The following is a 16,423-nucleotide window of genomic DNA, read 5'->3' on the forward strand; positions in this document are numbered from 1 at the left end:
TTTGGCTGGTGATGAGATAAAACAAGGGCCGTGATGGGCCCGGGCCCAGAATAAATTTGCAGCGCTGCAGCTGCTGCCATCAGAACCTCATCCCCCATCCACCCAGCCCCGTCCCCACGGAGATCCCTTTCCCAGGAAGCTGAGGGTGACGCAGCTGCTCGTGTGCCGAGGAAGGTCTCCTCTTTCAGGGGCCATTCTTGTTTGGAGAGAAAGCCTTGCCTTTCACTGCAGCCCCCTCCCCTTGGCAAAGCAGTGGCGTTCCCGGGCCGGGGCGATGAGGTTCCTGTTGCAGGGACACAAAGGCTGCCTCTGTCTGCAGATCAGAGCTCTCACCCTCCGCGTTGCGTTCTTTCCTCTCTTTCTCTCCCTCCCCGCTGCCACAGGCAAAGCTGGAGGAGGCATTGGCCCTGGCCACGGACTTCCAGAACTCCCTGCAGGATTTCATCAACTGGCTGACCCTGGCTGAGCAGAGCCTGAACATTGCACCACCCCCCAGCCTCATCCTCGCCGCGGTGCTGGCCCAGATCGACGAGCACAAGGTACCCAAGGGCTCCATCCCCGGGATGGAGGGAGCCAGGGCAGCTCCTCGCCTCGCCTGTGGCTTCTCGAGGTCACATCCGTCTCCTCTGACATGGGACACCCTTTGTTGTTGGCAGGTGTTCGCCAACGAGGTGAACGCTCACCGGGATCGCATCATCGAGCTGGATCAGACCGGGAACCAGCTGAAGTTCCTCAGCCAGAAGCAGGACGTGGTGCTGATCAAGAACCTGCTGGTCAGCGTCCAGTCCCGCTGGGAGAAGGTGGTGCAGCGCTCGGTGGAGCGGGGACGGGCTCTTGACGACGCCAGGAAGAGAGCCAAGCAGGTGAGAGGCGTGGGAAGGGTGTGGGAGACCCCAAGGAACAGCCAGCAGGAGGTCCCAGGACCACAGAGGGACTGGGGGCACCACCAGGGTGAAGCTTCAGGCTTGCTCGTGTTGCCTTGCAGTTCCACGAAGCCTGGAAGAAGCTGATTGATTGGCTGGAGGATGCAGAGAATCACCTGGACTCGGAGCTGGAGATCTCCAATGATCCTGACAAAATCAAGCTCCAGCTCTCCAAACACAAGGTAAAGCTCTGCCAAAGCCAGCCTGGTGCTGGACAGGGTGGAAGGGGCTCTGTTGGGAGGGTGAGCAGGGCAGTGTCTCCTCTGCCAGCACAGGAGAAAAGCATGTCCATGTCCATGCCTCCCATTGCCATGGAAATCTGGGAAATCCTCAGAGCCAAGGCCAGGCTTTCTGAAGCTGTTTTGTTTTCTCTCCATTTCCCAGGAGTTCCAGAAGACTCTGGGTGGGAAGCAGCCTGTGTACGACACCACCATCAGGACAGGCAGAGCCCTCAAAGAAAAAGCCCTGCTTTCAGATGACACTCAAAAGCTGGACCATTTGCTGGGAGAAGTCCGGGATAAGTGGGACACGGTGTGTGGAAAATCCGTGGAAAGGTGAGCCCAGCCCCAGGGTTGTACCAGCAGTGCTCGTGTGCCACAGGGTGGGTGTGGGGTCACTGGGGTGTGACAGAAGGAGGTGGGTTTGCTCATGGGAGGTCTCTGGGATGTTTGTTTTCCAGGCAGCACAAGCTGGAGGAGGCCCTGCTGTTCTCTGGGCAGTTCATGGATGCGCTGCAGGCTCTGGTGGACTGGCTCTACAAGGTGGAGCCCCAGTTAGCTGAGGACCAGCCTGTCCACGGGGACCTGGATCTGGTCATGAACCTGATGGATGCTCACAAGGTGAGAGCACCTTTCCCCAGCTCTTCTCCACGACCTGAGTGGGGCTTGTCCTCCCCAGGAGCCAAGGAACAGAGAGAGTTGGTGCTTTGCTGCAGGAATGCCTGCCCTGCTTTCCTGCAGTGGATAAAAAGGGAAAAAAACGGGAAGAACTTTCACATTACTGGGAAGGCGACAGGAGTGGAGCTGCCTGACCTCGCTCAGCTTCTGCTGTGTCCTTCCAGGTGTTCCAGAAGGAGCTGGGGAAGCGCACGGGGACAGTGCAGGTGCTCAAGCGCTCGGGCCGGGAGCTCATCGACAACAGCCGGGACGACACCACCTGGGTGAAGGTGCAGCTGCAGGAGCTGAGCAACCGCTGGGACACGGTGTGCAAGCTGTCTGTGTCCAAACAAACCCGCCTGGAACAGGCCCTGAAGCAGGTGAGGAGAAATCCGTGGCTGGAAAACTCTTCTTTGGGGTGCTTTGCTGGGCTCCAGGTTTGTTCCACGCCAAGCTCTGGGAAGAGGTTTTGCCTTCTCCAGGCAGGACACGCCAGCCCTGCAGTGGTTCCTGCGAAGCAGTGGGGTGGTATCAGCCTGTTACTGATTGTTTTTCCTAAAAAAATGAGCAGATAAAGGCTGGTTTGAAAAGGGAGGATGGAAAGATCTTGCTGATGTGCACAACGGTGATCGGGCAGGCCAGGCCGGTGTTTGCCAGTGTCCAGAGAGACTCGGTTGAAGCTAAAAAAAAAGAAAAAAAACCAACCAAAAAGGTCAAAGGCTCTTAAGCAGCTTTTACTTCAAGTAGGCAATTTACAGAATAAACTACCCAGGTGCCAAATTGCTCAGGATACAGCACTTGTGCTGTTTTTAAAAACATTTCCTTCTTCAGTGCAGCTGATGCCGAGGGGAGGGAGGTTCCAGAGTGCTGCAGGACCCGGCAGCCCAAACCCCAACCCCAAACGTGGCTTTCCCCCCCTTTGTTATGTATTTTTAAAGCCCTTTTCAGCCCTGTTGTCACTCCAGCTGCCAGGAGTGAATGCAGCAGCCTGTTTGGGGAGGAGGAGGGCTGACAAAAGCCTGTGCTGTTGTTGCTGCAGGCCGAGGAGTTCAGGACAGCCGTGCACATGCTGCTGGAGTGGCTCTCGGAAGCGGAGCAGTCCCTGCGTTTTCGGGGAGCGCTGCCGGACGACGCCGAGGCCCTGCAGGCCCTCATCGATGCCCACAAGGTAAGGGGGAGCTCCAAAACACAACCCAGGCCAAGTTTAGAAGGGGGGGGAATATCAGCAAATAATTCCTTTGGGGCTTCCAGGAGTTCATGAAGAAAGTGGAGGAGAAGAGGGGGGACGTGAACGCGGCTGTGGGGATGGGCGAGGTCATCCTGGGCGCCTGCCACCCCGACTGCATCACCACCATCAAGCACTGGATCACCATCATCCGAGCCAGGTTCGAGGAGGTGAGTCCTGCAGGGCTAGTTCCAGGCTGATGCTGGTTCCAGGGAGTGGTGGGTCCTGCTCCGTGGTTTCCCACGCTGGGTGGTCACCCCGTGTTTCCAACAGGTTCTCACGTGGGCAAAGCAGCACCAGCAGAGGCTGGAGTCGGCGCTTTCCGAGCTGGTGGCCAATGCAGAGCTTCTGGAGGAGCTCCTGGCTTGGATCCAGTGGGCTGAGACCACCCTGATCCAGCGGGACCAAGACCCCATGCCCCAGAATATTGATCAGGTCAAAGCGCTCATCTCCGAACACCAGGTGAGCCCGAGCTGAGCTCGGGAGAGGGCCAGGGGAGGGAGGCTTCCCCTGGCTCCCGGGTTGGAGGAGGCACTGCCTTCTCCTGGAATTCCCTATTCCCAGCTGGAGCAAAACCAGCCCAGGGATGATTTGGCAAATCCAAGCCAGCTCTGAGCAGCGGCTCAACCACAATCCCCAACCGCTGGTGCTTGATGCTCACCTCCCTCTGCTGGCCTGGCATGTCCCATTGAGGGCTGGAAAGCCAAAAAGGCTGAAATTGCAAAGGGTTTTTTTTCTCCTTTCTGTGTTTTGACAGTCCTTTATGGAGGAGATGACACGGAAACAGCCGGATGTGGACCGGGTGACGAAAACTTACAAAAGAAAAGCAACTGAGCCTCCCCATGGGCCCTTCATCGACAAATCCCGCAGCAACAGTGAGTCTGCTTTGGGTCCTAGCATGGCAGGAAATGAAATTCCTAGGAAGCTAATTAGCTTTGATTATCAATTAACAAGGCATCCTGCGCTAGCAGCCACCAGGAAGGCGGCTGAGCCTTGTCAGGAGGGGAGAATCCAGGTGACATTTCCCAAAACAGCCGTGCTGGGGGTGCTGCTCCTGGGGGTGCTTGGGCCAGCACTGCTCCCCATTCTCTCTCTCTTTCTCCACAGTTGCTTTAGGATGAAGTTTTGGGGTCTTTTTATGTGGATTCTTGAAGCCAGAGTCCAGTGTGAATTCCTGGGTGCTGGGGGATGTGGGTGTAGAGCTGTCTGTCACCCTGTCCTCCTACCTGGGGACAGCAGCCAGCAAGGCCGTGGGAGGTTTTCCCTTCAAAAAAAAAAAAAAGAAAAAAAACCAAAACACATTTCGCTGCTGCTCTTCAGACTCCATGAACAGTACCTCAAACAACTTCTCTCCCTCTTTTCCAGGAAAGTGCTTGGGGCAGGCTGCTCCCCCCAGCATGCCCATTATCTCCCAGTCAGAAACAAAGAACCCCAGGATAAACCAGCTCTCAGCACGCTGGCAGCAGGTCTGGCTGCTGGCCCTGGAGAGGCAGAGGAAGCTCAACGATGCCCTGGACAGGCTGGAGGAGGTAACAGCCCCTGGCTGCTCTGGGCAGGGTGGGAGCTGGGAGTTCATCCCCAGAGAGCTGCAAGAAGCATTTTAAATCAGTGCTGCCCCAGCTCTTGCAAATAGTTCCTGCTGCCTTTTCAGAAATCAAATATTCCTAAAATATTAAGGCTAAAAACCTTTTGGTAATTAAGGTATTAACTGCACATTAACCAGCTTTGTGCCCCTGTATTTGGTATCTGTAGAGTTAATGACAGCCAGGCCCTGCTTTCCTCCTAGTAATTAGTTTAACAATTACTGTCTCTATTTTATCCAACCATCTAATGTCATTTTTGTTTTTATTTATGCTTAACAAAGCAGCTATGCCCAGAAGTGAGTGGTGGTTTTTTTTGTTTTCTGTTGCTTTTGCTGTAGGTCAGTTCAGTTCCTTCGTATTCATGTTTTTTCTTTGTTGCTTTTCACCCCAAGAGTGTTTAGAGAGAGGCCAAAGAAACAAACAAACCCTTAAAATTGTTGTCTTACCTTGGTGTGAGCTGCTTGAGCTGGTGGGGTCCTTTTGGGGTGGGGAGATAAGAAGGGTGTTTAAATTGGGGGGTCTAAATTAGGCTGGGAATTGTGGAGCTGGAAGATGAGTGAGAAATCCCTTGTTGGCTGCTCAGAGGGAAAGGGAGAGGGGAGATCTGTGCCCAGATTGATGCTGGCAGTGGGAATTCCTCCCTGGCAAGTCCCTGGGGTGAGGAAGCCTCCCCAGAAGGCCGAGCAGACGGGGTGTGTGTGTGTCTGTGTGCCTGTAGCTGATCTTCCCTGCCTGTGTGTCCCCACAGCAGCGTGGGCAGCGCTGCATCCCGAGCTCCCGGGATGCACAATCCACGTGCTGGCTGTTGGCTCCGCTGTGTGTCCTGTGCTGGGAGTTCAATCTGGGCAAGCTCTGCACTGGGAATTGTCTGGATAAATCCAGATAAACCTTCCCAGGAGGGCGGGCAGGGAGCGGTAGCGCCGGGAGCTCACCCAAGGCGTTTTGGGGTGGTTCTGTGAGTGCTGCCCCTTTGGGATTTCCCCCACTTGACTCTCTGGGGTTTTCCTTCCAGTTGAAGGAGTTTGCAAACTTCGACTTTGACGTCTGGAGGAAGAAGTACATGCGCTGGATGAACCACAAGAAATCCCGGGTCATGGATTTCTTCCGGCGCATTGACAAGGACCAGGACGGGAAGATCACCCGGCAGGAATTCATCGACGGCATCCTGGCTTCCAGTGAGTCCCTGCAATGGTCCTGGGAAACCACCCTGCTGCTCCTGCATGCCTGTCTCTGACTGAGGAGCTCATCCTTTCCTCCTTTCCTTCTCCTTCCAGAATTCCCCACCACGAAGCTGGAGATGACGGCGGTGGCCGATATCTTCGACCGCGACGGTGACGGCTACATCGACTACTACGAGTTTGTGGCTGCCCTCCATCCCAACAAGGACGCCTACAGACCCACCACTGATGCTGACAAGATCGAGGATGAGGTGAAGCACCAAAAAAAGGGGGTGCTCAGCAGGGTTAGGGGTGGTTCAGGCTGCGGGTTGGCAGTGGGGAAGAGAAAAATTCGATTAAAAGAGGATTTTGGTGGTGCTGAGCCAAATTAATTGGTTGGAAGTGAGCGTGTTTTAGAAGGAAAGGCTGCTTGGGGCTGTTTTTTCCGAGCAGTGATTTGTACTGGGGGAGACTCCCAAAATCCTGGTTCCTCACCTCTCGTGTTGGTGGTGGCAGGTCACCAGGCAAGTGGCCCAGTGCAAGTGTGCCAAGAGATTCCAAGTGGAGCAGATCGGCGAGAACAAATACCGGGTAAGGCAGAGGGAGATGGAAACCTCCCCAAATCCTCCTCCCCCTTCCCACCAAGGGAGGGGGCATCACCCAGGGGGTGCCCAGCTTGGCACGGGGGGACCCGGGGTGAGGCAGAGACCTCGTCCCCTGGCACTGGCGGAGGTGGCTGGGATGTGTTTTCCCAGCTCCATCCTTGGCCCCAGGGCGTTCCCTGAATTGGGAGAACATAAAAGTGTCCCTGTTCTGGGGCAGGCAGCCCGGGGGCCCCCGTGAAACGCCGCTTTCACTCGGCCGGAGCCGCCCTTGAAGTTTCCCTCCTGGATGAGTGTACCTTGTGCCTGTGTTTTTCTTAGCTCGCTCCCGAAGAAGGGAGAATAATTTCCTGACAGAATCTCTTTGTAACGATCTGCTGGTTGTGTTTCAAACCCTTCACCGAGGTGAAGTGGCGGCAGAATTCCCACTTTCCTGCCCCAGCTGGGTTTGGGGTTGATGTTCCAGCCCTCCGGCAGCACTGGCCCCAAGCTGCCAGAGCTTCTCCTTCCCCCCAAACAGCCCAACCCCCCCCAGATTTCTAACTCCTGCAGTTAACAGATTTCATGATTATTGCACTGTTAATCCCATAAATGTTTTTCTTGTTTTTCTTTCCCCTCCTCTTCCTCTGGACTTTCCTCCCCTCTCCCCGTTCCCCCTCCCTACACAACTCCTGTCCCTCCATAGTTCTTCCTCGGCAATCAGGTACAGTTTAGTTTACCTTGTGGTGCTGTTTCTCACCTCTGGAATTTTTTTAACCACCATAGCTCTGTGTGTTGTGATGCTGCTCTGTCCTGTGGTGCTGTGGGAGGATGTAATCTGGGAGTTCTGCTCAGCAGAGCCTGGTACAGAGGAGTGCCACCCCCCCAAAAAAAAAAAAAAAAAAAATTGGGCAGAAAAAAAGAGGAAAAAATCCGATGGAAAAAGCAAGATTTGGCAAAAGCAGAGAGATTATTCTCTCTGGGATCCTCCCCTGGATATATTGGGGGGGTTCGTGGTGGTGAATCGTGGCACTGGGGCACAGATAGATGTGTTCTCCTGAGGGGCACAGCCAGCCCAGGGGGCACAACCTGCACCAGGCTCAGGGTGGGTTTGGACTGCAATCACCATGGAATGAGAGCTCTGAGTAATCCTGTAGGACAACTAAACCCTCATCCCTGCTACTCCCACTGAGTAACTCCTCACTGGGGCAAGGCTCCCCTCCCAGAACCTGCATGTGTCCTGAGAGTGTCGTGACCTGAGATAAGCCCAGCCCCCTTTTGAACGGGGCTGGAGCACCCTGTGTCCCTCTGATGTCCCCACTGCCCCTGCCCAGATGAAAAAAAGCTTCTTTTTCACATGCAGTGATGGTGCCCATGCAAAAAAGATACCCCAAAAGATGCCCAAAATGAAACAAACTTGGATGTTGGAAGTGGATGACTCCTGAGAGCTCTGGTTTAATTTAGGCAGCGATTATAGAAATGTCTTCAACAAAAACTGAAAAATAACGAGAATTGATTTGTCCCTGGGGTTGGCTCTTGAAGGACATCTCATGGAGAGCCTGGAGAGAGGGGAAAAAGTTTCCCTGCTCCCTTCCCTGCCTGTGAGCACAGTGGCAGCTCTTTAACTGAGACAAGGACAGCTCGGTAGGACCCTCGAGCAGGGAGATCCACCAATGGTCCAGGTCCCGTATCCCTGCAGGTCAGAGGTGTCACCTCCTGCCCTGACCCACCCCAGTCACTTTGCACTATCTGTTTTCATTGAATCTCTTATTTTTTGCATCTCCACCCACAGAAAATGTTCCTATTTGGTTTTTTTTTTTCTTCCTTTTTTTAATCATTCTGGAGAGGGTCTTGCTTGCAAAACCTGGTTCTCCTGTCTTCTCATCCCAGCAGGTGCTCTGCAGACCTGGATGCAGAGCTGCCACATCCAAGCCAGGCTCTCCATGTCCCTCCCATGCCTGGCAGACACCCAGGAGCCTGGGCTCGGGTGTCCAGGAGATTTAGGGGAGCTTTATAAACACATGCTTTTGATCTGGGGTGCACTTTTTTGATATCACAGGCATTTCAAACCACTAATGAACATCGCAGTCACTAATCAACATTGCTGGAGGTTCCTGCCTGGATTCCCATCACTCTGCACTCACCCAAACATCCTCACTGGGCGATTGCTGCAGCAGGGGCTTTGTGGCTGCTGGGGTCAAGTCTGAGGCTCAGGAGAATCCCTGGATTTCAGACTTGGTGGTGATCACAGGTGTCTGGCTCGGCTTGTCCTGCTGAATCAGCCGGCTCCTTCCCACGTGGGCTGCACCAGGAGGGTCAGGGCATTGCCAGCCTCTATTTCCTTCACCAAAGAAAGAGAGAAAAAAAACCCTAGAATTCTGGTTGAGAAAACCCATCCAACCCCAAAATCTAAAATCTCCTTTGTTGCGCTGAAAAAATTACTTTAAAATGAAAGGATTTGGGTTGGTTGCATCATCTCCAAACCAGTCAGGAAAACTCATCAATTGGGATTACCTCTCACTTACTCCAGCAGAACCTGTCTGGAGAAGCCTTTAAACTGTGGAATAGGTGGATGAAAGCCTTTGGTGCAGCCTGGGGAGGGAAGGAGCCGCCTTGCCCTGGTTGTTCCCCTTTCCCTGACCCTCTCCTTGGCCCACAGTTCGGCGATTCCCAGCAGCTGCGGCTGGTCCGTATCCTGAGGAGCACGGTCATGGTCCGTGTGGGCGGAGGATGGATGGCCCTGGACGAGTTTCTAGTGAAGAATGACCCGTGCAGAGGTAAGGCTTGATGCAATCAGAGTCTCCTCACCCACGGAGGGGAGTTTGGATGCTGTGGCTGGGTGACCAGCATGGACCATTGTCGAGATGGGCAGGAGCTGGAGAAAACAGATCCAAAACAAATGGAGATTTTGGAATCACCAGATTTGGTGATGCTGCAGCTAACCTGGCAGTGTTTATCCAGGGAAAGAGGGAAGGGTTGTGTTTTCCTTGGTTTTAAGGCCTCAGCAGGTGGAGCTGGGGTCACATCCTCCCCAAAACCTTGAGGTTTGACAGTGGTCAGAGCCACTGGGCTGGACAAGAGCCATGCCCAGGGGAGAGAGCAGGATTAGCCAGGGGCTGGCCAGGACTGGAGCGAGTTTTGGAGAGTGCTCCACGTTTCCCTGGGGTCTCTGGGATGTTAATTGCTTCGGCTATGTCTTGTTCAAGCTGCTGCATTCCGTGCTCCGGCTGCCCGACGGCTGTTGCTGAAAGCAGCATGATTTACAGCGAGCTCCGGGGAGAGCCCTCGGGGTTTTCCTGCTCCTCCTCCGCCCTGCACGCTTTGCAGCAGATGTTTTGCAGCGCTGACATCGAGGTTGTTTCTATCCCTTGGTTATCTCAGCGTGGCGCTTCCCTCCTGCAATTGCTTTCTTGGCTTTCTGGTCCATAATCCGTCGGCCCCAGAATTCCTCCGGTGTCCCGTAAGGCTCGGTGCATGCCCTCGCTCTCTGTTTGAACACCCCTGAGCATGAAGCACTCTGGCACGCCTCAGCTGAAGCCCACAGACCTCCTCCCTGCTTGGTTGCCCCTTGCTTGTCGAAGGGAGACCCTCCAGCTCTTTGAGGCGTTTGGATGAAAGTTTTTGAAAAGTCTGTTTTCAATGGCTGGTTGGAAAAGCTGGGAAGGTGGTTTTCTCTCCTCACTCCCCAAAAAATGCGTGGAGAGCTGCCCAGAGTTGCAAGAGAGCAGAATCTCTCTCAGATTCTCGAGAATTTCAACCCTTCAAAGCTGCTTTTGCTATTTTTAAGCCACGTTAAAGATCACATTGGCCGCTGTTGTGACATGGTGAGGTAAAGGCCATCAGGATGCTTTTCCAGAAGAGAGGAACAGAGCATCCCGTGTGAATTCCAGGCCCTGGGGCAGCTTTTAATCAGCCGGTTTCTCAAAGAGCTGATCCGTGGCAGGAGGTGGTTTTAAGGCAGAGCAGGAGAACCAGGGCGGCCTCACTGCCCTCGGAGATGGGCACGGGGAGATGCCCAAGGAAGCTGCTCCCAGCCCTGGAGCCTCCTGAGCCCCGCTGAGGATGTTGGGTCCCTCCAAAGCTGAGTTCTCCTCTCCTTTCTCCCCTTCCAGCACGAGGACGGACCAACCTGGAGCTGCGGGAGAAGTTCATCCTGCCGGAAGGCGCCTCGCAGGGAATGACCCCGTTCCGGTCGCGGGGCCGGAGATCCAAACCCTCCTCCCGGGCAGCTTCCCCGACCCGGTCCAGCTCCAGCGCCAGCCAGAGCAACCACAGCTGCGCCTCCATGCCCTCCTCTCCGGCCACTCCGGCCAGCGGAGCCAAGGTGGGGGCAGGGGTGAAGCTTTCCCTTCCCTTTAGAAACCGGTGGTCTCCAAAACCCAGATGAGGAGCTGCAGGTGCAGGGAGGAGGAAGGTTGGGGCTTGGGGGCTTGAGGAGGGCTCTAGAAGGTGCTCATTGGTGTCCAGGGGGAATGGGGGTGGGATGCAGGATGGGTTTCCAGGTTTCCAGCCCGGACTTGGATCCCTGTGGCTCCACAGGAGCATCCCCAGCGCTCACCGTGCAGCCGAAGGCTCCTGGTGCCCGAGGCAGGGCTGTGGTGTCAGGAGGAAGCCATCACCCCTCATCTCTCCTTCCCCACCATGTCATTATTTCATCACCTTTTGGGTTTCTTCCCTTTATTTTAATTTATGTAATTCCCGTTTGGTTCTCGCTCCATTTTAGTGCCGTTTTCCCCCCATTTTCCGGATACTCTCCCATTTCTCTTTTTTTATTTATTTTTTTTTTTTACCACTCATCCCACCTCTCCCCCCCTTCCTTGGCTTTTCCATTTCACAGACTCCACATCACTTCTCTCGATGTTATGACAAACCCTGGTTGATAAACAGTAAAGCGGGCACCCCCCTGAGGGGAATCGATTATTCCGACTTCCAGCTCCCGAGCGCCGAGGTAGAGTATGGTCTGCCAGCCCCAAGGAGCTGCTGGCAGGCTGGAGTGCCCCTGGCACGGAGTCATCCCACTCCCCTGCCTGCTCTTAACGCTTTCCTCGTGGTAGAGCAGCGCTTGTAGCACCGCTAACGCTCCGACTGTTGGCGTTTTTCATGGGTCTCCAACTCGGATTAAAATTAAAATATTGGCTTCAGAGCGAAGCACAACGCTTTCAATCCACCTTCACCTGCTTCCAAACCGTGTTAATCCTCTTGTGCTTTGAAAAATGTGTTCATTTTCCGAGCTTTATTGGAAAGGGGCCGCGTTTGGCTTCCCAAAAATTGAAATCCAGCAGCCGAGTTGAGACTTGAAAATCAGCTACAGCGCATGCACCGTCAGCACACCGCCTCAGTTTTATGGAGAGCTTGTGTTTCTCACCGTGTTGAAGCACGTCTGGTGTGTCCAGCCACCGCCTTGATGCTCCCAGGAGGATGAATTTGGGCTGAGCCTTTGGTTTCCCTAAAGTTTTCAGCCTCCTCGTGGACTTTTCCTGCCCTTGCGAGTGGGTGATGAGAAGCACTGGGTAGATCCCGGTGGTTCACTGCTCTGGTGAGGTAACTGTGTCTTGCTCAGCGGTGCTTCCATGTGGAAAATGGATTAATTTGATTCACCAGGAGGTCAGGAGCACTTCCCCAGTTGCCCCAAATTGATGCTTGCTGCCTATTTTAAAATAGGATCAAGGATGAGAATCGAAATCTCTGATGATGACAATGGTACCTCGAAAATCGCGTGTTAATGGATTTTGATTCCCTCAGCTGCCCCTCTCCCCCTGCAGCTCCAGTTTCATCACATTCCAACATTTCTGAGGTTCCCAAAAATCACAAAATCGCAGGGGATGGAGGAAAACCCCTCCAGCTGTGGGAAATGCCCTCTGGGATCTGTGTCCATCTCTCCAGGGGTGCAGCACCCCTAAAACCCCCAGGGCTGGGGACGCGACAGGCAGGCGCTTTCCTGCAGCACTGCCCCAAACCCAGAGCTTTGGATGGTGAACTGGAACTGGAGCTGCTTTTTCCAGCTGGATCCAGGTGCCCTCGCCCTGCTGGCACCTTCCCCTTGGCTTCCTGCAGCAGCGGCGGGAGCAGAGTTGCCTGTTGTGCTGCTTCACCCCACAGCAGCTGCACTTCCAACATCTTAAAGGTCGGGAAAAGGCACCGTTTCGGGATGCAGCCAGAGCTCATCTGCTGTGGTTTGTGTCCCTGTCCATCCCTTTTCCAATTTGGCTGCCTCTGGGCACTGGAAGTGGTGTGGACATCAGCACCAGGGTGTCCCTGCACCTCTGCCCACAATGGGTTGTGCCACTCGAGATCCCGAGCTGGACTTGACCTTCCAAAATGCTCCTGAGCTGCTTGGATGCTAAAATCCCTATTTTTCCGTATTTCCTTTGTGGAGGTTTCAAGCCCAGCTGATGCTGCCTCTTAACAGCTTTGCTTGGAATTTTCTTTTTCCCAACAAATTCCCTTCCATCAGCCTGCAGCTCACAAACTGCCGTTCCCCTCCAAATTTTCAGCATTTGGGCTTTTCCCTTATTTTATAAATAAGGGAACTGAAACTGAAACAGCAGCTTGTGCCTTCCCTGACCATTGAGATGGGGGTTCCTTAAGTGCCCAGATTTTTGCTGAGGATCTGATCTGGGATGTGATGTGGGCCCGTCACGGTGCAGGTGACAGCTGAAGGATGTCCTGTGTGTGCTTCCTCCCAAGGTGACCCCCTCGGCGGGCAGCAAGCTGAAGCGCCCCACCTTCCACTCCAGCCGGACCTCCCTGGCTGGGGACACCAGTAACAGCTCCTCACCAGTCTCGACAGGTGCCAAAGCCACTCGGGCAGGTGAGTGAAGGGAAAAGATGGAAAAACTCCCCCCCCGGCGCAGTGAGGAAAATACAGAATATTTGAGGGATGGGCGGTGGGGAAGGAGATGCTGGCACAGCTCTGCACTCCAGGGAATTGCTGAAATTCAGGAAGGAATCAACCCAGGTGTTGAACCTCCCATCTCAGGGGTGCTGGTGGAAGCACCCAGAGAGGGGTTGGGGATTTTGCTGTTGATCTGGGGATGGGGGAGTGATGCCTGGAGAGGCTCTGTGGAACAGAGGCTGGACAGAGTTGGGGTTAGGGTTAGAGTTAAAGGAATAAAGTAGAGATTTATTAAAAGGCCTTTATAGGACACACCATGGGCAGCACAAGAGCCTGGCCATGGCTCCACCCAAGATGGACCCCGAGTCACAAGTTCTCACACTTCTATAAGTTTGGTCCATTTAAATATTGGGGTTAATTGCCCAATTACACCTCGAGGTTATGCAGCCCCATCCTCCCAGTTTGCTCTCCTCAGTTCCCTGTTGTTTGCACTTTTTGGGCCTGAAGCTGCAGCGGTGTCCTTGGTTCTGGGGCTGGAAATTGATTGTTTTGTGTGCCTGAGCTGTCTGACTGTCAACACTTTATATGAAGTTCAGAGTTACACACTAATGCAGTACAGAATCTGGGAAACATGAAAGCTAAAACTGGAGGCATCAGGAGAAGCAAAACTTAAGGCAATGGGGGGAACAAAATTTAGGGCATTGGGAGGAACAAAACTTAAGGCATCAGGAGGAACAAAGGGCATCAGGAGGAACAAAACTTAGGGCATTGGGAGGAACAAAACTTATGGTATCAGGAGAAAGAAAGGGCATGGGGAGGAACAAAACTTAGGGCATTGGGAGGAACAAAACTTAAGGCATCAGGAGAAACAAAGGGCATGAGGAGGATCAAAATTTAGGGTATTGGGAGGAACAAAACTTAAGGTATCAGGAGAAAGAAAGGGCATGGGGAGGAACAAAACTTAGGGCATTGGGAGGAACAAAACTTAAGGCATCAGGAGAAACAAAGGGCATGAGGAGGATCAAAATTTAGGGTATTGGGAGGAACAAAAGGTATCAGGAGGAACAAAGGGCATGGGGAGGAACAAAACTCAGGGCATCAGGAGGAACAAAGGGCATCAGGAGGAGCAAAACTTAGGGCATTGGGAGGAACAAAACTTAAGACATCGGGAAGAACAAAACTTAAGACATCAGGAGGAACAAAGGGCATCAGGAGGAGCAAAACTCAGGGCATTGGGAGGAACAAACCTTCCTTCTCACAGCTTTGTGGGCTCTCCCCGCAGACCCTAAAAAAGCAGCCAGTCGTCCCACGAGCCGCGCCGGGAGCCGCACGGGGAGCCGGGCCAGCAGCCGGCGGGGCAGCGACGCCTCCGACTTCGACCTGCTGGAGACGCAGTCGGCCTGCTCGGACACCTCGGAGAGCAGCGCGGCCGGCGGGCAGAGCTCGCGCCGGGGCGCGGCCAAACCCTCCAAAATCCCCACCATGTCCAAGAAAACGCCCACTGCCACCCCAAAAACTCCAGGCCCTAAGAGATAATACTGTACCCGCGGGAGAGAGGAAGGAAAAACAAAACAAAACAACGCACCCGACCCGTGTCCGGTTTTTAACCCTGCTCCGTACATTGGATGTATATTTATTCTAAATGGGAGAAACTATATTGTTAAAAGTGTAAAAGAGAAGTTGTGTTATGAAGCTGCCTTATTTGGGTTTTTTGTTTTGTTTTGTTTTTGGGGTTTTTTTTGGTTTTTTTTTTTTTCTTTTTTGTAAGTTACTATTTTTCATGTGAATATTTATGTAGATAAAAAAATTGCCTCTCGGTGACCCCTGTTTAGAGAGGGGCCTAGAAAACTGAAATGTGGGAGAGAAAGAAAAAAAAAAACAAGAAAAAGATTAAAAAAAAAAAAAGGAAGCAAAAAAAAAAGGTCAAGATGTGAAAGTGTAAAGAAAAACTAAAATATAAATAGGATTTCTGCGCGGTGCAGGGTGTGAACCTGCTTTATCTTTTAGGATTGTTTCCTAAATGCATCTTTATAAACTTAACTTGCTGTCTCAGCAAGGTAAATTATATTTAAAAGCAAAGACCTGAATCCTGCAGTGTTCAAGGAACTCTCTTTTTGTAAATCACAGATACCTCAACCAGAGAAACATGAGGTGAGGGGACTTGGGGCTTATGTTTCCATTTTTTTTAAAGCTATGTGGTTTTATCTGAAGAAAGCGGAGTTTGACTTTAATAAAATTTGCACACACTACAGCAAAGGCCGTGACAATTTTGCTGTCTTGAAAATACTGTCCTGACAACTTTGTTTTTAAAGAACAAACCGAGGGTGAAGGGTTTGGGGAAGGGTTTGAGGAGGAGCTTCGCACCAGAGGATACGGGGTAGGATTGCAGGTCTGGATCACTGGGATGCATCCCTTAGAGGTGGTGGGCCCTCCAAAATCAAGGATTCTTCTGGATTGATGGCTTAACCAGCCCGCCCCGAGGCGTTCCTTACACAATCACTGTTTTATCTGCATCTCTTTGTTTCCTATTTATTATTTAACTGGTCATTCCACTTCCAGCCAGGCTGAGATTGATGTGAACTCTGCTCCTAGGAGAAATCTGGACTTACACGCACAGTTGCTTGTCCTTGAAATGAGTCTCACCAGCACACTCGCTGCAAGTCCTGTCTCGCTTTTGTACGCTCCTTTTTCTTTGTAATAAAATCCAACTGACCAAGTGACCAGGAGACGGGCCGGGGCCGAGGGCTCTCCACAGCTCCTGTATTTATTAAATATTGTTCCTCTCCGGCTCTGACCGTGTTGCTGTGTGATCCTCTCAATTGGTTTCAAATTGAGGCAAAACTGAAGCTCTACCAATGAATTGTTTAAAAGAACCAGACACATTTTTGTATTAAAATTGCTTGCGGTAATAAACGATCTTGCCTCCTACTTTATTCCCCAGTGTTAGCTTTGTAAGGATGAGCTGGAGCTGGTTATCCCGTGTGGGAAGGCAGTGGCTGTTGAAGTCAGGGGGTGTTTGCACCTGGGTTTTCTTGTAGGATGGAGCAGGGAGCCAGCCAGCCCCAAAATTAAATGGTCCAGGTGGGTGGGTGAGGCTGGTGAGGTGCTCAGTGGGGTGGGGAAGCGGGTGCCTGTGAGGGGGAGGGATGCAGGGGGGTGTCCAAGAGTTTGGGTGGCCTCAGGAGTGGATGCCCAAGTGGGTGAGTGTCCCCAGGTGTGAGTATTCGTGGATTTGGGTGCCCCT

General features: G+C 52.9%; 1 protein-coding gene across 16 annotated transcripts in view; it reads left to right on the forward strand.

Moving 5' to 3' along the window:
* Positions 1-16,107, forward strand: part of MACF1 (microtubule actin crosslinking factor 1) — a 135,892-nt gene extending 119,785 nt beyond the window's left edge. For 8 of the 16 annotated variants that reach the window (XM_053998724.1, XM_053998729.1, XM_053998726.1 and 5 more), the window contains 20 exons: positions 384-539; positions 657-863; positions 986-1,105; positions 1,308-1,477; positions 1,603-1,762; positions 1,984-2,178; positions 2,838-2,966; positions 3,050-3,193; positions 3,297-3,485; positions 3,781-3,898; positions 4,389-4,552; positions 5,619-5,781; positions 5,881-6,035; positions 6,280-6,354; positions 7,051-7,068; positions 9,004-9,121; positions 10,457-10,668; positions 11,182-11,292; positions 13,032-13,155; positions 14,462-16,107. In XM_053998724.1, coding sequence (XP_053854699.1) covers positions 384-539; positions 657-863; positions 986-1,105; positions 1,308-1,477; positions 1,603-1,762; positions 1,984-2,178; positions 2,838-2,966; positions 3,050-3,193; positions 3,297-3,485; positions 3,781-3,898; positions 4,389-4,552; positions 5,619-5,781; positions 5,881-6,035; positions 6,280-6,354; positions 7,051-7,068; positions 9,004-9,121; positions 10,457-10,668; positions 11,182-11,292; positions 13,032-13,155; positions 14,462-14,715 — 2,982 coding nt within the window. In that variant the 3' untranslated portion in view covers positions 14,716-16,107. The remainder of the gene's footprint in view (positions 1-383; positions 540-656; positions 864-985; positions 1,106-1,307; positions 1,478-1,602; positions 1,763-1,983; positions 2,179-2,837; positions 2,967-3,049; positions 3,194-3,296; positions 3,486-3,780; positions 3,899-4,388; positions 4,553-5,618; positions 5,782-5,880; positions 6,036-6,279; positions 6,355-7,050; positions 7,069-9,003; positions 9,122-10,456; positions 10,669-11,181; positions 11,293-13,031; positions 13,156-14,461) is intronic. The other 8 variants (XM_053998730.1, XM_053998733.1, XM_053998732.1 and 5 more) reach the window with 3 other exon arrangements.
* Positions 16,108-16,423: the final 316 nt, after the last annotated feature.

Source organism: Vidua macroura, chromosome 25 (genome assembly GCF_024509145.1).
Source record: "Vidua macroura isolate BioBank_ID:100142 chromosome 25, ASM2450914v1, whole genome shotgun sequence".
NCBI classification, from domain to species: domain Eukaryota; kingdom Metazoa; phylum Chordata; class Aves; order Passeriformes; family Viduidae; genus Vidua; species Vidua macroura.